This window comes from Ailuropoda melanoleuca, chromosome 5, assembly GCF_002007445.2.
Source record: "Ailuropoda melanoleuca isolate Jingjing chromosome 5, ASM200744v2, whole genome shotgun sequence".
NCBI lineage: Eukaryota > Metazoa > Chordata > Mammalia > Carnivora > Ursidae > Ailuropoda > Ailuropoda melanoleuca.
In genome coordinates, this window is record NC_048222.1 from 30,501,318 (window position 1) to 30,518,518 (window position 17,201).

Sequence of the window (17,201 nt, forward strand, 5' to 3'; positions counted from 1 at the left end):
CTACCACTCCCCCTGCTCATGCTCTGTTAAATAAAATAACACAACATAACATAAAATAAAATAAAAATAAACTCATAAAATTTTATAGCTTCAATGTAGGTTCATCAATTTTAACAAGCATACCATTCCGGTGGGGTATGTTTAGGGGGGAGGGGAGGCTATGCATGTGTGAGAAGGGGGCGTATAACGGAACTCTGTACCTTCTGCTCAATTTTACTGTGAACCTAAAAATGCTCTAACAATACAGTCTATTAAAAAATCATATTAACACATTTTAACGGAAGCAACCCAAATGTCCATCAATAGATGAATGGATAAAGATGCAGAATAAGATATATATACATATACACAATGGAATATTACTCAGTCATAAAAAAGAATACAATCTTGCGATTTGCAACAATATGGATGAATCTAGAAGGTATAATGTCAAGTGGAATAAGTCTGTCAGCGGGGCACCAGGGTGGCTCAATTGGTTAAGCGTCCAACTCTTGATTTTGGCTGAGATCATGATCTCAGGGTCATGGGATCAAGCCCCGTGTTGGGCTCTGCCCTGGGTGTGCAGCCTGCTTAAGATTTTCTCTCTCCCTGCCCCATCCCCTTCTCTTCCCATCTCTAAAGAAAGAAAAGAAGTCAGTCAGTCAGAGAAAGACAAACACCATATGATTTCACTCATATGCGGAATTTAAGAAATAAAACAAATGAACAAAGAAAAAAGACAATAAAAACAGACAAAACAAAAAAAACCAAAACCAGACTCTTGAATATAGAGAACTAACCGGTAGGTACCAGAAGGAAGGTAGGTGGGGGGATGGGTAAAATAGGTGAAGAGGGTTAAGAGTACACTTACCATGATGAGCACTGAATGTAGAGAATTGTTGAATCACTATATTGTACACCTGACACTAATGTAACACTGTATGTTAATTATACTAGAATTTAAATAGATTTATAAAATAATCATATAACACACTTTAAAATATAACATTTTAATTTAATCATGGAATACTTTCATCCACAATAAAAACTATAGTGACCACTTTAGAACATTCTAACATTTTTCTTTATTGATTTAAAACATTTTAAGAATTGTGGTAAAATACATACAAAATTTACCCTCACAACCATTTTTAGGTGTGCAGATCAGTACTGTTAAGTATATTCATTGTTATACAACCAGTCTCTACAACTTTTTCATCTTGCAATGCAACGCTAAAACTCTACCCATTAAATAACTTCCCATTTCCTCCTGCCCCAAGCCCTTGCAAGACTTTCATTCCACCATTTCTATGAATCTGATTTCTCTAGATTCATCTAGATGTAAGTGGAATCATATAGCATTTGCCTTTTTTCTCTCAGATATTATTTTTAAGTAATCTCTACACCCAACATGGGACTAGTCGAATTAACAACCCAGAGATCAAGAGTCACATGCTCTACCAACTGAGCCAGTCAGGAGACCCATATAGTATTTGTTTTTTCATGACTGGCTTTTTTCTCTTAGTGTATTCTCACGTTTCATCAGTGTTGTCACATGTGTCATATTTCCCTCTTTTTTAAAGGCTGAATAATATTCCTCTGTGTGTGTGTGTGTGTGTGTGTGTGTGTGTATGACAAAATATTCATTCATCTAGAGATAAACACTTGGGTTGCTTCCATCTTTTGACTATAATGAATAATGCTGCTACAAACATGAATATGCAAGTATCTCCTTTTAAAAAAATATTTTATTTATTTATTTGTCAGAGAGAGAGACAGGGAGCACAAGCAGGGGGAGCGGCAGGCAGAGGAAGAAGCAGTTTCCTCACTAAGCAAGGAGCCCGATGCGGGCTCGATCCCAGAACCCCAGGATCATGACCTGAGCCAAAGGCAGACACTTAACTGACTGAGCCACCCAGGTGTCCCATAGTATGCGAGTATTTCTTTGAGACACTGCTCTCAGTTCTTTTGGGAACATACCCAGAAGTAAAATTGCTGGGTCATAGGGTAATTGTATTTTCAATTTTTTTGAGCTACTGCCATACTGCTTTCCATCTTGGCTGCACCATTTTACATTCCCACCAATAGTGCACAAGGATTTCAATTTCTCCATAACCTTGCCAACCCTTGTTATTTTCTTACCTTTTTTGATAGTAGCTGTCCTGGTGAGGGTGACATGATTTCTCACTGCAGTTTTTATAAGGGTTTTTTTTTTCCTTTTTTAGATTTTATTTATTTACTTGATAGAGATAAAGTGAGCGAGAAAGGGAAGGAACAAGGGGAGGGGCAGAAGGAGGGGGAGAAACAGACCGCCCACTGAGCAGGAAGCCAGATGTGGGGCTCAATCCCAGGATTCCGAGATCATGACCTGAGCTGAAGGCAGACACTTAACCGAGTGAGCCAACCAGGGGCCCCTCACTGCACTTTTTATTTACATTTCCCAAATGACTGGTGATGTTAAGCATCTTTTTATATATTAGTAGGCCATTCATATATCTTTGGAGATTTGTCTAAGTTCATTGCTCATTTTATGATCAGTTTATTTGGGGTTTTTCACTGTTTTGGAATTACAGGAGTTCATTATGTATTCTGGATATTAACCCCTTGTCAGATATGTGACAGTCTTCTATCCCTTAAGTTGCCTTTTCACTCTGTTATTGTACCCTTTGAAGCAAAGTTTTTAATTTTGATGTCCAATTTATGTATTTTTTACTTTTGTTGCCTGTTGCTTTTGGTGTCACATCCAAAAAATCATTGCCAAATACAATTTCATGAAGCTTTTCCTCTAAGTTTTCTTCTAAAAAAATATAGTTTTAGGTCTGGTGTTTTGATCCATTTTTTAATTTGTGTATATGGTGTAAAGGGTACAACTTCTTTCTCTTGCATGTGAATATCTAGCTTTCCCAACATCATTTATTTAAAAGACTGTCCCTTCTCTATTGATTCGTCCATATAACTTTTAAATGTATGTATGCATTTGAAATATGAGCATACTTAAAATACTACAGGATGAAAGATGTACATTATACAGAAAAACCCTTCTTCATATGGGAATAGAAAAGGAGGGCAAAAAAAAAGATAAAATGTTTTCATTGTAAAAGGTTTTCCTTTCAAAACATAAATGTTGATAAACACTTAAATATAAGGCTAGTCACTAATAAGTTTGAGATAATTAAAAATGCATCTGAATTATTCCTGCTTTACCTTTATTGAAGGATTTCCAGGACTTAGTAGCAGTGTCCGCTCGCTATTTTAACTCTATGTATATTTTGCTAATATATTCTATTTTAAAAAAAAGAAAATACAATATTGAGAACGTTTTCTTTTTTCAAATTAGTCTTTCCTATATATTTTTCCTCTTACAAATTGTTTTGGTCTTTTTAAAAATGTCTTATAAAAGGGCTCTTATCTCTACTCCCTAACAAAACTATCTGATTATGAACTGAACTAATTAATTTACATTTTAAGATTCTTTTAAAGAGTTCATATGTCTTCTGTTATATTCGTTTTTGCCATTTCTCTATTTAATTACTAAGAAAACTGATCAAAGGATGATATCTCCCCATTCTCATGGCTTTATATTTTTAAAAACAGAAAATGGATATAACAGCATAATCCATCCTGGGACAGCCTCATTAAGATTAATATCAACTGTGCCAGGTTAAACTGTTAGATACCTGAAGGCAGGAGTCATGTCTTGATTATTTTCTATTTCCCAAAGAACTATAACACTGTATTGTTATACTCAATAAAGGAACAGGGTCCATGCTGTAATTCTAATTTAAGTGGAGTTAGAAATTTATTAGCTCCCCCCAGTTTACTCTTACCCTGCCTAAATCAGCTTCTCCCTAATATGCACTCAGCAATGGAAATCAAAAGCATTCCTCCTCTATTGCAAAATACCAGGTAAAGCCAAAGGAAGTACTTTCTCAAAGTTTGCTATCTTCCTGGCTCACACTTTTGGAGAGGGTTAGAAAAATTATTTTGGCCTAAAAGCCTTCTTTCCAAATCCTGAATGCTCCTAAACTGCACATAAACAACAACAACAACAACAACAACAAAACAGATTATAAGAATATATTTAAGCAGGAGAAAGAGTATCAGTAGAAATTTAAAAGGAGCACATGGCTAAACCACACACAACCCACAGGAAATTGGTTGCATGGTTACCCATTACTAGTAGTACTTTACTAGCTGTAAAATGTCAAGGCTTGCATGAAAAAAAACACACTTCAATTAAAAAAAAAAAAACTTTTCAAAATAGGAATTTAGCCCATAATACCAAGCATGATTAGCAAAAATTTTGCTTTTGATAAACCTCATTAACTCTACCATTCCTGTAAGAAAAGTGTCTAGTATACAGCAGGCACTCAGTAAATTCTGCCGGACCAGGATCTACTTTATTGTTGTACCTAGTTTGAGGAAGTTTTAAACCTTAAGATCTAATATAACTTGAAAGAGATTGCTTGGATTTGAATCCTGGCCCTACCACTTTATTGTATAACTTTGGGTTAATTAATTTCTTCATCTCCCTGTACCATAGTTTCTTCATATGTAAACAAAAAAATGGAATCAAATGAAAACAAAATTATGGTAGGTACTAAACCATAAAAAAAAAAAGAATGGCAAAGTGGATTTCATCAAAATTAAAAACTTTTGCTCCTATAAAGGCCAATTAAAATGAAAAGGCAAGACAAACACTGTGAGAACATACTTGCAAAATGTGATAAAGAGCTTGTGTTGAGCACAGCTCAATAAAAAGACAAACAACTGATTTTTTTAAACTGTCAAAAATAACAAATACTTCACAAAAGAAAATACACAAATGCCCACTAAGCACAGGAAAAGACACCCTCAATATCACTAGCTAACGGGGAAATGCAAATGATGACCAAAATAAGATACCATTTCACGCCCATTAGGATGGCTACAGTTAAAGAGATTGACCATACTATGGGCTGGCAAGGATACGAAAACTTAAACTCTCATGCATTACTGGAGCGAATGCAAAATGGTATGGCAACATCTTTTTTTTTTTTTTTAAAGATATTCCATCTTTTTTTTTTTTTTTAAGATTTTTTATTTATTCATTTGACAGAGAGAGAGACAGCCAGTGAGAGAGGGAATACAAGCAGGGGGAGTGGGAGAGGAAGAAGCAGGCTTCCAGTGGAGGAGCCTGATGTGGGGCTACATTCCAGAACGCTGGGATCACGCCCTGAGCTGAAGGCAGACGCTTAACAACTGAGCCACCCAGGCGCCTGGTATGGCAACATCTTACAAACATACACTTACTGTATGACCAGTAAGTCCACTCTCAGTCCACATTTACCCAAAATATATGAATGTGAATGTTCATAACAACATTGTTCATAATAGCCCCAAACTCCAATGTCCAATTTCTTCTTCTTTTTTTTTAAAGATCTTATTTATTTGTCAGTGAGAGAGAGGGAGAGAAAGAGAAAGGGAGCGCGCACAGCAGGGGGAGCGGCAGGCAGAGGGAGAAGCAGTCTTCCCACTGAGCAAGGAGCCTGATGCGGGCTCCAACCCAGGACCCTGGGATCATGACCTGAGCCAAAGGCAGACGCTTAACTGACAGGCAGGCGTCCATCCAATGTCCAATTTCTGAATGGGTAAACAAATTGTGCTATTTCCATACTGTGGAATACTACTCGGCAATTCAACATTCATGAATCTCAAAATCATTATGATAAGTGAAAGAGGTAAAATACCAAAAATGACATATGATTCCATTTATATGAAATTCTGGAAAATGCAAAAGTATAGTAACAGAAACTAGATTGGGGATTACATGGGGCCCAGAGTCTGGGAAGGACAGAGACTGCAAAAGGACATGAGAAAACTTTTCAGGGTGAGGAAATTGGTCTATATTTTGATTGTGGTGGCAGTTACACAACTATTACCAAAATTCATCAAGTTGTACCTTTCTTAAAGGGGTAAATTTTATTATAGGCAAATACCACCTCAATTAAAAAGTCAAAAACTCTTAGAGCAAACATTAGTATGACTGTCACCTAACTGATACGAAACAGATTGTACAAAGACTCTAACAAATAATAGGATTGTTGTGAGGATTAAATGAGATAATGCACATAAGGCCCTTAGCCTGGTATTGCAAACAGTTAAAGAGTATTACCTAGTAGTCTTTCAACATATATTTTCTTCTCTTACTATAATATGTTAATGACTGACTAAATTAACAGTTGGTTTTACTAGTGATCATGGATCATCATGCAGCAAAGATTATATTAATGTTATAGGCAGACTGCTGATATTACTTCATTATAGTTTAATCTCAAGAGTAAGAGGGAAGTATAGGTATGTGAAGAATCCAAAATGACTGGTTTCTTTGTTTCTCTTCTCAAATCTTGGGGAAGAATATAACAGATAGGAGTTTCACCTTCATAATTCCCAGCCATGCTTGTCACATACCAAGAACACCAAAAGCAATTTCACTGAAGCAGCCCTCTATAAGAAACCACCAGACCTTGATACGGGTAAGGGGGGGAGGGGCCTGGATTCACTTTGAAGAACTGAAAGAAGTAATTCTTTCATTCCCCAAATCTATCCCTTTCCAATTTTAGTGATAATATATTTGTTGGAGGGAGGGAAGGGGAAAAACCAGAACCCTACCATGGAAGTATATTGGGAAATCCTGAGTCCTTATTTCAACTTCTTTTAAAATGAGTTATGAACACAGTTCTAGAAATTCAGAACATGTAAGATTTAGTTAGGAAAACCCAATGAGGCGTTGGTGGTATAGTGGTGAGCATAGCTGCCTTCCAAGAAAACCCAATGAGCAGGGCGCCTGGGTGGCTCAGTCGGTTAAACATCTGCCTTTGGCTCAGGTCGTGGTCCCAGGGTCCTGGAACTGAGCCCAACGTCGGGGACTCTGCTCAGCAGGGAGCCTGCTTCTCCCTCTCCCTGCCACTTCCCCTGCTTGTACTCTCTGTCAAATAAATAAATAAAATCTAAAAATAAAAAATAAAAAAGAAAAGAAAACCCAATGAGGAAACCACCATCTCTTCATTCTAATTTGTATAACATATTCTGAAGTAGTAATAATCAGTTGTCTTAGACTGATTCAGTATTTGTCTTTCCAGACTTCCTGGGGCTAAAAAAGATGGTTAAGCATTATTTCAAAAAGTTTGTATGCAGGCATAGTAAATAGAGTTAGGACCCAAACTGCTATAGCACAGTTTTTGCCATTCCACTAGAAAGCCAATAATCCTAACACTAACAACAGTAATAAACATGTGAGTGCCTACTATGTGCTAAATGGTGTACAGTATCTTATTTACTCTTCAATATGCAACGGTATATATTATCATTAGCCTGACTTTACAAATGAGGGAAGTAAGGCACAGAGTTTAAAAGATGGCACAAAAAGAGCAATAGACACATATACACCCAACCTGTAGGTAAAGCTCAATTGTGGATGTGTATACGTACATATATATGGTATGTGTATGTTTATGGCAATTTTTTACAAATAAGCACTCATAATTCTATTGTAAACACTGAAGTCACAATAGAATCCCCAAATCAGTGTGACTTTCCACTGAAAGGTTTCTGTTTATTCCCTTGGGAGAGGCGAATTCTAAGGGATCAAGAGAGCTCAATATACAATATTTATGCTATAGTCCATTTACATTATTTTTCTTCATTCTGATGAAGTAGCTACTGCTGTAACATATAGGTATAAAACCATAAACTGCCTAACCAATGTTTCTTGCTTTACAGTCAACTGAACACATGCTACAGAAGGTTACCACAACTATACTGCTCTATTCTCATATTTCTAATTATCTTCTGAAGCGGGCCTCTAAAGGTTCTGTCATTGCTGTGGTTTTTAGTCTTTTTACACAGTTTTTGTTCCTGTACTCTCTACAGAAGGTACAAGAATGGAATCATAGCCAGGATTAAAAGCTTTTCCATAGATGTCTCGTTTGTAAAGGAGGAGGAGGGAAGGTTAGGTGGCTTACTCATGTTAAAATGACACAGGGAAGAGTGAAAACAGGAACCCTGGCTTCCTAACACCCAGGTAGACGCTCTTCTCCCCATCTAACCACACTGTCTCTAGATAGGTGTGTCACGCATACCAAGTCAACTGGAAGTCGCCTATTTTATCTTGGCTCAAAATTCAAGGGAACATAAAAGACTCATTCATCAGAGGGTAGTTTATTAAGAAAATGTGGGTAGAGAAAATGGTAGTGTAAGTTCCTAGCAATTTTTTTTCTTAGCAATTCTTAAGTCAACTTGCAAAGATAGCTGCTCAGAGAAGATGTGTTATCTCAAATCCCTCAACTTCTTTAAGACAGAAATTCAAGGGGTAGAGTAAGAATTTGGGGGGCAGGGCAGTGGGAACAAAGATGTCTAAGATGTCTGATGAGGCCATTTACTCTGAGGTCATCTCAAATACTGATGCCACAGCCATGCTGGTGGCCCTAAAGGTTCACATCCCCCTTAATCAACAAAAAAGAGACAAATTCTAATTTAACTGTCAATCATTATCTGCTTTATCAAGGAAGAGAATCTGTATTTGATTTTGATTGATATCGTACTGAAACACAAGATTAATCTCACGTGACCACTAACTCACTGAAGACCCAAAGGAGAAGGGAGCAGAGGCATAGCCAGCACCACAGTTGGACAGGAAGCAGAAGCCACCGTGACCTACGTCTGTGAGTACCAGGGAAGAGAGAGTAGAAGAGAGGAAGGAAGAGTTTAACTCCATAGTTCCTCATTTGCTGTTTCCTTTCCCAAATCCATGCTTAGTTAACAATTCATCTAAGATGGTACAATCAGAAAAAGAAGGGGATTAGAGTCAATACTGAGCCGTGGTGGTGAATGGGGTACCTTTTCTCCCACACTTAATCTGGGAACGAACTAGAAGTCCCTTATATCTGAAGCAAATAAGAATAAAAAAACTGTTGGGGGGTGCCTGGGTAGCGCAGTCGTTAAGCGTCTGCCTTCGGCTCAGGGCGTGATCCCAGCGATCTGGGATCGAGCCCCACATCGGGCTCTTCCGCTGGGAGCCTGCTTCCTTCTCCCCCACTCCCCCTGCTTGTGTTCCCTCTCTCGCTGGCTGTCTCTCTGTCAAATAAATAAATAAATAAAATCTTTAAAAAAAAAACAACAAACTTGGTAATTCAGACACTAACTTTCAACAAGCTACATGGCCCACAAAGTTCAATGTGATGGCTATTATTCTCCTTACAAGACTAAAACAAACAAACAAACAAACCCAAAAAAACACTAAATTAACTAAAGACATTTAAAAGCATTTGAAAATAAATTAGTACAAATCACATTTAAGACCTGAAAATAGTGGTTCTCAAACTTTTTTCCTCAGGACCCTCTTTACATCTTAAAAATGGAGGACCCCAAGGAACTTCCATTTATCTATCGATATTTACCACATTAAAAATTAAAGAAGATAATTACTTACCAATTCATTGAAAAATAGTAATAACTTCATTATATGTTAACACAAGTTATTTTTATGAAAAGTAACTATATTTTTAAAAATTTATCAATGGGGCGCCTGGGTGGCACAGCGCTTAAGCGTCTGCCTTCGGCTCAGGGCGTGATCCCGGTGTTATGGGATCGAGCCCCACATCAGGCTCCTCCGCTATGAGCCTGCTTCTTCCTCTCCCCACTCCCCTGCTTGTGTTCCCTCTCTCGCTGGCTGTCTCTATCTCTGTCAAATAAATAAATAAAATTAAAAAATAAAATAAAATAAAATAAAAATTTATCAATGAAAATGGCATTGTTTTATAAATTTACATGTGTAAAATGTGTCTTAACTTAATAAAAGACAATCAGGTTCTCATACCTACTTTTGCATTCAGCTCTCGCAATTTTGGTTTAAGTCTGCAGAAAAAATCCAAACCCACAAAGATAGATAGCTGGAAAAGGTAGGAGTACTTTAACAGCATTTTCAGGTAATTATGAATATAATCATCTAATCTGACATCAAAGCTGGACAAGTGGTAGTTTCACAAAGGTTAGCTGCAATGTGGGATCTGAAAGCATTATCAATGAACTTTTTGTATCATCTTACATTAAAATCCACTGGTCTAGCTTGCGCAATGAATGGGTCTTTTAGTCATGCATGATTTTGTAACATCTAGTATTGGGAAAATACTGGTTCACTGAGTTACACAGATCTTCCAAATGTTAACACATTTCATTATATAATATTTTTAAAATCACATTCATTAAAACCCATTTATCTCATCAGAAGTCTTTCAAGTTTTGGAAAGCTGCCAAGCTCACAGTGCCAGATACACATTTCCCAAAACTGTAACTTTCATTTGAAAATTCGATCGTAAGAAATATTGCCAGTTGTTTTCCTTGAAGTGACAGGCTCACTTCATTCATTTTTAAGAAAGTATCTGCCAAATACTAAATAATCAAGTCTAAATAACAACAGTTTGCTTTTTATGAAAAAATGTACTCAAGCGCACAAGTGCTTCTCCATGAGATAACCACTACACTTGGGTATGCAGAAGTGCTCCACATGTGTGTCCCTATCTGTCACAAAACAGCAAAACAATGTGAAACTCAAGGATTATGATTTAATAAAATTAGTATTTTTATACTTTATCAAGGACATTAAGTGAAACTGGCTTCCCTTCTTTTTCTCATTTACACAGTGACTGAGGGCAGCAAAGCATAAATGATCACTGGCGGAGTTTGGTGCCGCTGCCTAGATTTGTGCCAGGGCACCAGTGGCCTCTACCACCGCAGTTTGTGTACCTTCCATGCAAGTGTCAACACAGTAAAGAGATAAACAACATCTTAGTATTATTAAGAAAACAGTTTGACATTATGGACCCCCTAAAAATCCAATAGCTCTTATATGGGATAGACTAGCTCCTGTATGATATAAACAGCAATAAATCCAAGCAAAACACAACTCAAAAATACGCTCTTACCTTTGCCAAGACTAAAGACAAATGGTTCATTTCTATCATGACTGGAATCAAACTTCTTTCCATTTGACAATTTTCCTTTGTAATGGACATAAACTTTGTCTCCAATCATTGGTGTTTCCTCACTATCCCCCACTCTTTTGACAATCTAGAAAAGACAGACATCAAGGAAAAGGAGCTGATTTTATTCTAATCAGAGAATAAAAAGGTCGCACAGTCCAGTCCACGTTACCCAGGCAGATTTACACATAATTACGTCCTTTCTAAAGGCTTCTCTCCCAGTTCTCTCAATAACACTCGCTGTTAGAAAACTGTCCTGCACTACTCTCAATCTTTAATGCTATATTTAATTATTCCCTCAAAATAACATAATAATACAACCAAGAGATCCTGCTTCATGCTTTGACACTAAAATCTCTCAAAACACAGAGCTAGTTCATACACAAACTGAATTAAACCAAAAAGATTAGTGGACTTTCAAAACCATTCAAAAAGAAGTCTAAAGCAAAGTTACAAAGGTGAGACTTTATTTACTTCCCTCCTTTGCTAAAAACATTACCTTTTGACTAGATTCCACTAGTTTGGTTTAATTTCAAAAAGCTCAATTTCCTGGTAAAACAGGTTATACTTCCTATTATGTGAGGAATATTTAATGTGTAAAAAAAACAGTATCACTGCATAGTTTTGATATGATACTGAATAACTTGTTTTCTAGTAAAGCAAATGCCAAAAAGCTCCAGGCTGAAAAACAGTTAGCTGTCATAAAATCCAGTATATTTATTTTGTTCTTGGCAGAGAAGACCACTAATGCAGTTGGTCAGTTCTGGGAAAAGACAATCAAATCCAGGTATGTGGTGGTATAATTTATTCTGTCAATCACCTATGCCAAATTAGTCATTTTTATTAGATAACAGAGGATGCTAGCTAATCTCCAAGAAACATCTTTGCAGGGGAAGAGTCTGAATTTTTATATAAAGAATTCAATTATTCACTCCTAAAGTCCTTAAGATGTGTCCTCCCAGCCCCACCCTCATATTACCACATAAACACTGTAAACTTATATTCTACAACTTTCTTAGTTCAAAAATCCAGGCATTCTTTAAAGGAAAAGAATCATTACTGCAACTCCACCAAAAACCTGTTAGAACTAATCAATGATTTCAGTAAAGTGGGAGGATACAAAATCAACACACAGAAATCAGTTGTGTCTCTATACACTCCTAACAAGGAAATAACTGAAAAAGAATAAAGAAAACAAACCCAGAAATGCAAATGAAATCCACAAGATACCACCTCACCTGTTAGAATGGCTACAATCAAAAAGACAAGAACTAATAAGTGTTGGCAAGGTTGTGGAGAAAAGGGAACACTTGTGTATTATTGGTGGGAATGTAAACTGGTGCAGCCACGGTGGAAACCAGTGTAAAGGTTCCTCAAAAAATTAAAAACAGAACTACCATATGATCCAGCAAGTCCACTACTGGATACTTCTCCAAGGAAAATGAAAACACTAGCTCAAAAAGATATATGTATCCCCACGTTCAGTGCAGCATTATTTACAACACCTAAGCTATGTCAACAACCCAAGCGTCCACAGATAGATGAGTGGATAAAGAAAATGTGGTACATATATACACAGGGAAATGTTAATTCAGCCATAAAAAAGGATATAATCTTGCCATCTGTGACAACATGGATGGACCCTGAGAGCATTATGCTACGTGACAGATAGAGAAAGACCCATCCTGTATAATCTCACTTATACGGGGAATCTAAAAAAGCTGAACTCACAAAAACAGAGAGTAGAATGTTAGTTGCTAGGGGCTCTGGATTGGAAGAAATGGAAAGATGTGAAGAGTTACTTAAGGAGATACTTTAAGGATACAATCTAGTCTAGATTCATTTTACAAACGTAAGCTCCACAATGTAATTTTATTCTCCTGAGCTAGTCACTGACTTCCCAGATGTGCCTTGGTCTTAAACACTGTAAACTATATATATAGAGAGAGAGAGAGACAGAGAGACAGAGAGGGAAATTACTATAGATAAGTACTGTGCTAAATGCTTTATATAATCCCAATAACTGTATGAAGTAGGTAGTAGTATTCCAATATTACAAATGAGGAAATTTCATCACAGAGAGGTTAAATTGCCCTACGTCACACAGCTAGAGGACCTATTTAATCTTAACCAAAAGCCCCACAGTGAAAACTCAAGGCTCTAGACAGGGATAAGTGAGATGATTTAAAGGGCTTACGACCTCAAAATGTTTCTTACAAGCCTAAAAATCTTATCAGATTTACTCCCTGGAACAAAGCAGGGCTGAAGGCAGGTTGGGGCCTGTGTTCTCCATATGGGTACACTGAAAAGATGAAAGAGAAGTACTCAAATAGAGCAGGGAGATGCTGAGGACAGCCTGCAAAATACCTACTGTCTCCAGAAGCAGCCTGGAGTTTGGGAGAAGTAATTCATACAGTTACAGGTTGAAAGGCCCACTGAAATACAGCATAATATCAATCTAGGGCATAAAGCCCCCTTTCTAGAGTTGAAATTCTCCAAAATTTTGCTTGGCATGTAGCGAGCTACCAGTAAAACATTCAGAAGATCCAGGCACAGAAAAAAAAGCTTTCATATAAGATTAGACAAAACAAACTAAAAAATTCTCATTTGCTGTGCTGACACAAGGAGATATTAAAATTCAGCTTAGTGGTAATATTTAGAATGTGTAAGATAATCTTTTCAGCAAGAAAAAAATTATAGAAAACTTGTATAAGTAACAACAGTGTAGGAGAAATAATGACAATATGACTATAATCATTTAACCTTCTCAGCTCCAGTGTATTTACTTACATGGAATACCAATATACACCTTCCATAAATAAAATGGAAGGGTCCAGAGGTGCTCTGATTGTCTCATAAGACCTTTGTGAGACACAAAAACACACATGCAGAAATGATTACAGAGTGGAAAATATACAGCGTGTTTTAACGAGGAAAGCTAATTCAAAATATATATTCTTTGATGAAACCTCAAAAAATATCTTCACTGCACAATTTGTATGTAAAAACAAATCCTTCTGAACTTTGCAAGTCAGCTTTTCTTTATCCTCTAATAAGTCTCAAACTGACTTGTCACTAGCTAGCCTTAATATACTTAAATACTACGTTAAATAATAACCCATGTGTACACTCTGAGAACTGGGAGACACAGCCTTTTAGAGTCACACATAACTTGCATCTGGACCCCAGACCTGCATTTATTTGCCCAGCTGGGCCTCAGTTTCACCATCTATAATCTGGGATTAAAAATATGGGGCGCCTGGGTGGCACAGCGGTTAAGCGTCTGCCTTCAGCTCAGGGCGTGATCCCGGCGTTGTGGGATCGAGCCCCACATCAGGCTCCTCTGCTGTGAGCCTGCTTCTTCCTCTCCCACTCCCCCTGCTTGTGTTCCCTCTCTCGCTGGCTGTCTCTATCTCTGTCGAATAAATAAATAAAATCCTTAAAAAAATAAATAAATAAATAAACCTCAAGTCATGAAGAGGAACTGAGAACGTGGCTATAGTGCTTAACACTTAGTATGCCCCAATAAACGTTATCCACCTCCAGCCAAAAGAAACAAAGAAAGATTTTTATAAATAATCCTTCCAGATAGCAAATTTCCCTGCATGTCATTCGTCCTTGTAACCTCACCTTTAATACTCCTCTATCTTTTTTAGAGGTGATATCCTCTCCACGTTCAGCCACAGCTGCTGCTGGGTTTTCTCCATTGTTCTTGGCACCTTCATCAGTAGTCATGGTCATTTATAAGTAAGAAAATCTGCTGAGAAGAAACGTATTTTAGCTAGGAAAAATATCATTGCTTTAAGCATCTAGAAATGCCCCAGGAACAGGCTTTCCCTGATTTAAGATTTACATAGGGCCAATAAGGTTAAACAGTGAACATGAAAACAAAAACATTTGCCATGAGCATGTATTGATGTCATGAGGCATGTACATAAAACATCACCCAACTCTTCAATTTCCCATCCAGCGTTGGTCCCAAATTAGAGAGCAGTACAAGTCAGGTTTGGTGGTGATTATATTCCTTGACATGATTAAACACTGAGAAGCAGTACTTTCAGAACTTTGAAAATGTTTGGTTTTTTTTCCTACAGTGATATTCTTGACAGAGAATTAAGAACTTATCAGGTGATCTGATTTTAAAAATGACAATACAGGGTGGCTCAGTCATTAAACTTCTGACTCTTGATTTCGGCTCAGGTCGTGATCTCATGGGTCCTGGGATCGAGCCCCGAGTTGGGCTCTGCACTCAGAGGGGGAATCTCCTTGAAGATCCTCTCCCTCTGCCCCTCCCACCACTCTTGCACACTCACCCCATTCGTTCGCCTGTGCTCCCTCCCTCTCTCTAAAATAAATATTTTTTTAAAAATTGCAATATATCAGTGGTAAATAGAAAGGTGTTAGAAGCTGACGGACCCCAGTCTGAGTCTCAGCTCCAGCAGTATCTGTCTGACACCTGCAAACTTCATCTTGCTGAGCCTCAATTTCACATCTGTAAAAGGGAGAGAGGACACTGTTCACAGAGTTCCTGTGAGGCATTAATGAGATAATGTATGTGAACAGATTAGCACAGAATCGTAACTTAAAAATGTAAGCATTTATCATGCTTATTATTGGGTCCTCTTCAGGGCTACATTTTTCATCTCCTGCTCAAAATATCTACAGAATGAGGTTCTTCTCTGGCATGGCATTCGAGGCCCTTCACAATCTGATCCTAACCTATCTTTCACAGGTCTAGCTTCCACTACTTTCTTTTACTTTCTTTCATGCAGCTCATGCTCTAGTCAAACCAGAGCAATTCCTCAGCCATAACACGCCCTCTGCTTTCCCATCTCCAAGCTTTTGGTCACCCTTTTTCTTCCTCTCCAAACACTCTTCCCTCCCAAATTCTTCTTCCATCATACCAATCTTGGCCCTATACTTGGAAGTCATCTGCACTTCTCTGTGCTTCCTGAGCTCTTCCCTTGATGTGCTATCATATATTTATAAGAAGACACATTTGCTGGATTTAAAAGATCCTTGGGAGCAAGGGCCATGCTTCGTTCATATTTAGATCCCCTGGAATGCCTCCACCTTTCAGACTGCTAAAGCAAAACAAGCAAGGAATTTTGGAGCTCCTTACAAGCTGTTTGATGTTGCCTATCTTTACTTCTCTAAGCCTTTCTCCCCACCTGTGTAATTGGAATAATAACATCCACTTTCACAGAGTGATCTTCTGGATTTTATCTGGATTAAATGTGCATTTTTAGAAGCATACATTCCAATGTTAGCTCTTATTATCAGTAACCCAAATGACAGACTTTTTTTTTAAGATTTATTTATTTATTTATTCGACAGAGAGAGAGACAGCCAGCGAGAGAGGGAACACAAGCAGGGGGAGTGGGAGAGGAAGAAGCAGGCTCACAGCGGAGAAGCCTGATGTGGGGGCTCGATCCCATAACGCCGGGATCACGCCCTGAGCCGAAGGCAGACGCTTAACCGCTGTGCCACCCAGGTGCCCCTGACAGACACTTTTTCATGCAAGGCAAACCAACCCAACGGGCCAATCAACAGATGCAACAAAACACACCTCACAGGCTGCTGCCATGATTAATTCCACACTGCTCTCCTGTTTGAGCAGGGAAAGTCAAGAACTAATCACTTCTACAGCTATTCCATATCAGGCTAATAATAATGGATAAAGCTCCCTAAAGTCAATATATAATAATAACATACTGCAGTGTATTACCTCATTTCCAATTGACCTAAATTTACTTCAGTGTCAACAAAGACACAAATCAAATTCTGCTGTGCCCAAAAATCTTCAAAGAGAACACCAAAGACCAGGGGCTAAGCCCCTTTGCTTTATTTTCTAGTACAGTTTATACCAAACACAAAAGATCCAAATGCTTGGCTCAGGATAAGGGAGAGGCCAGAACAAAGCATTCTCAAACAAACAACAACAGAAATTAAGTCCCCAGCTGTATGTGATGCCAGGCTAGATAATTAGGAAAATTACATGAACAGGGTTGGTTCCCAGCTTCTAGTAAGCAACTGCTTATGACAGACTCCTCTAATGCATAAGGACTTGTAGAAGGCGCCTCCAAAACAGAGGGGAAAAGATCTTTTAAATATTTAGGGAGTCATGAATCGTATTCCCAGAAAAATACATTGACACAAAAAAATTTCCTGTGCTTCATAGATAAACTGACATCCATCAATAGA

General features: G+C 37.8%; 1 protein-coding gene across 10 annotated transcripts in view; it reads right to left on the reverse strand.

Moving 5' to 3' along the window:
• FKBP5 (FKBP prolyl isomerase 5) overlaps positions 1–17,201 on the reverse strand; it is a 112,016-nt gene that overhangs the window by 44,843 nt on the left and 49,972 nt on the right. For 7 of the 10 annotated variants that reach the window (XM_034660605.1, XM_034660609.1, XM_034660610.1 and 4 more), the window contains 2 exons: positions 14,628–14,754; positions 10,941–11,085 (listed from right to left, as the gene is read on the reverse strand). In XM_034660605.1, coding sequence (XP_034516496.1) covers positions 10,941–11,085; positions 14,628–14,738 — 256 coding nt within the window. In that variant the 5' untranslated portion in view covers positions 14,739–14,754. Of the gene's footprint in view, positions 1–10,940; positions 11,086–14,627; positions 14,758–17,201 lie in introns of all 10 variants that reach the window. The other 3 variants (XM_034660611.1, XM_002914297.4, XM_034660606.1) reach the window with 1 other exon arrangement.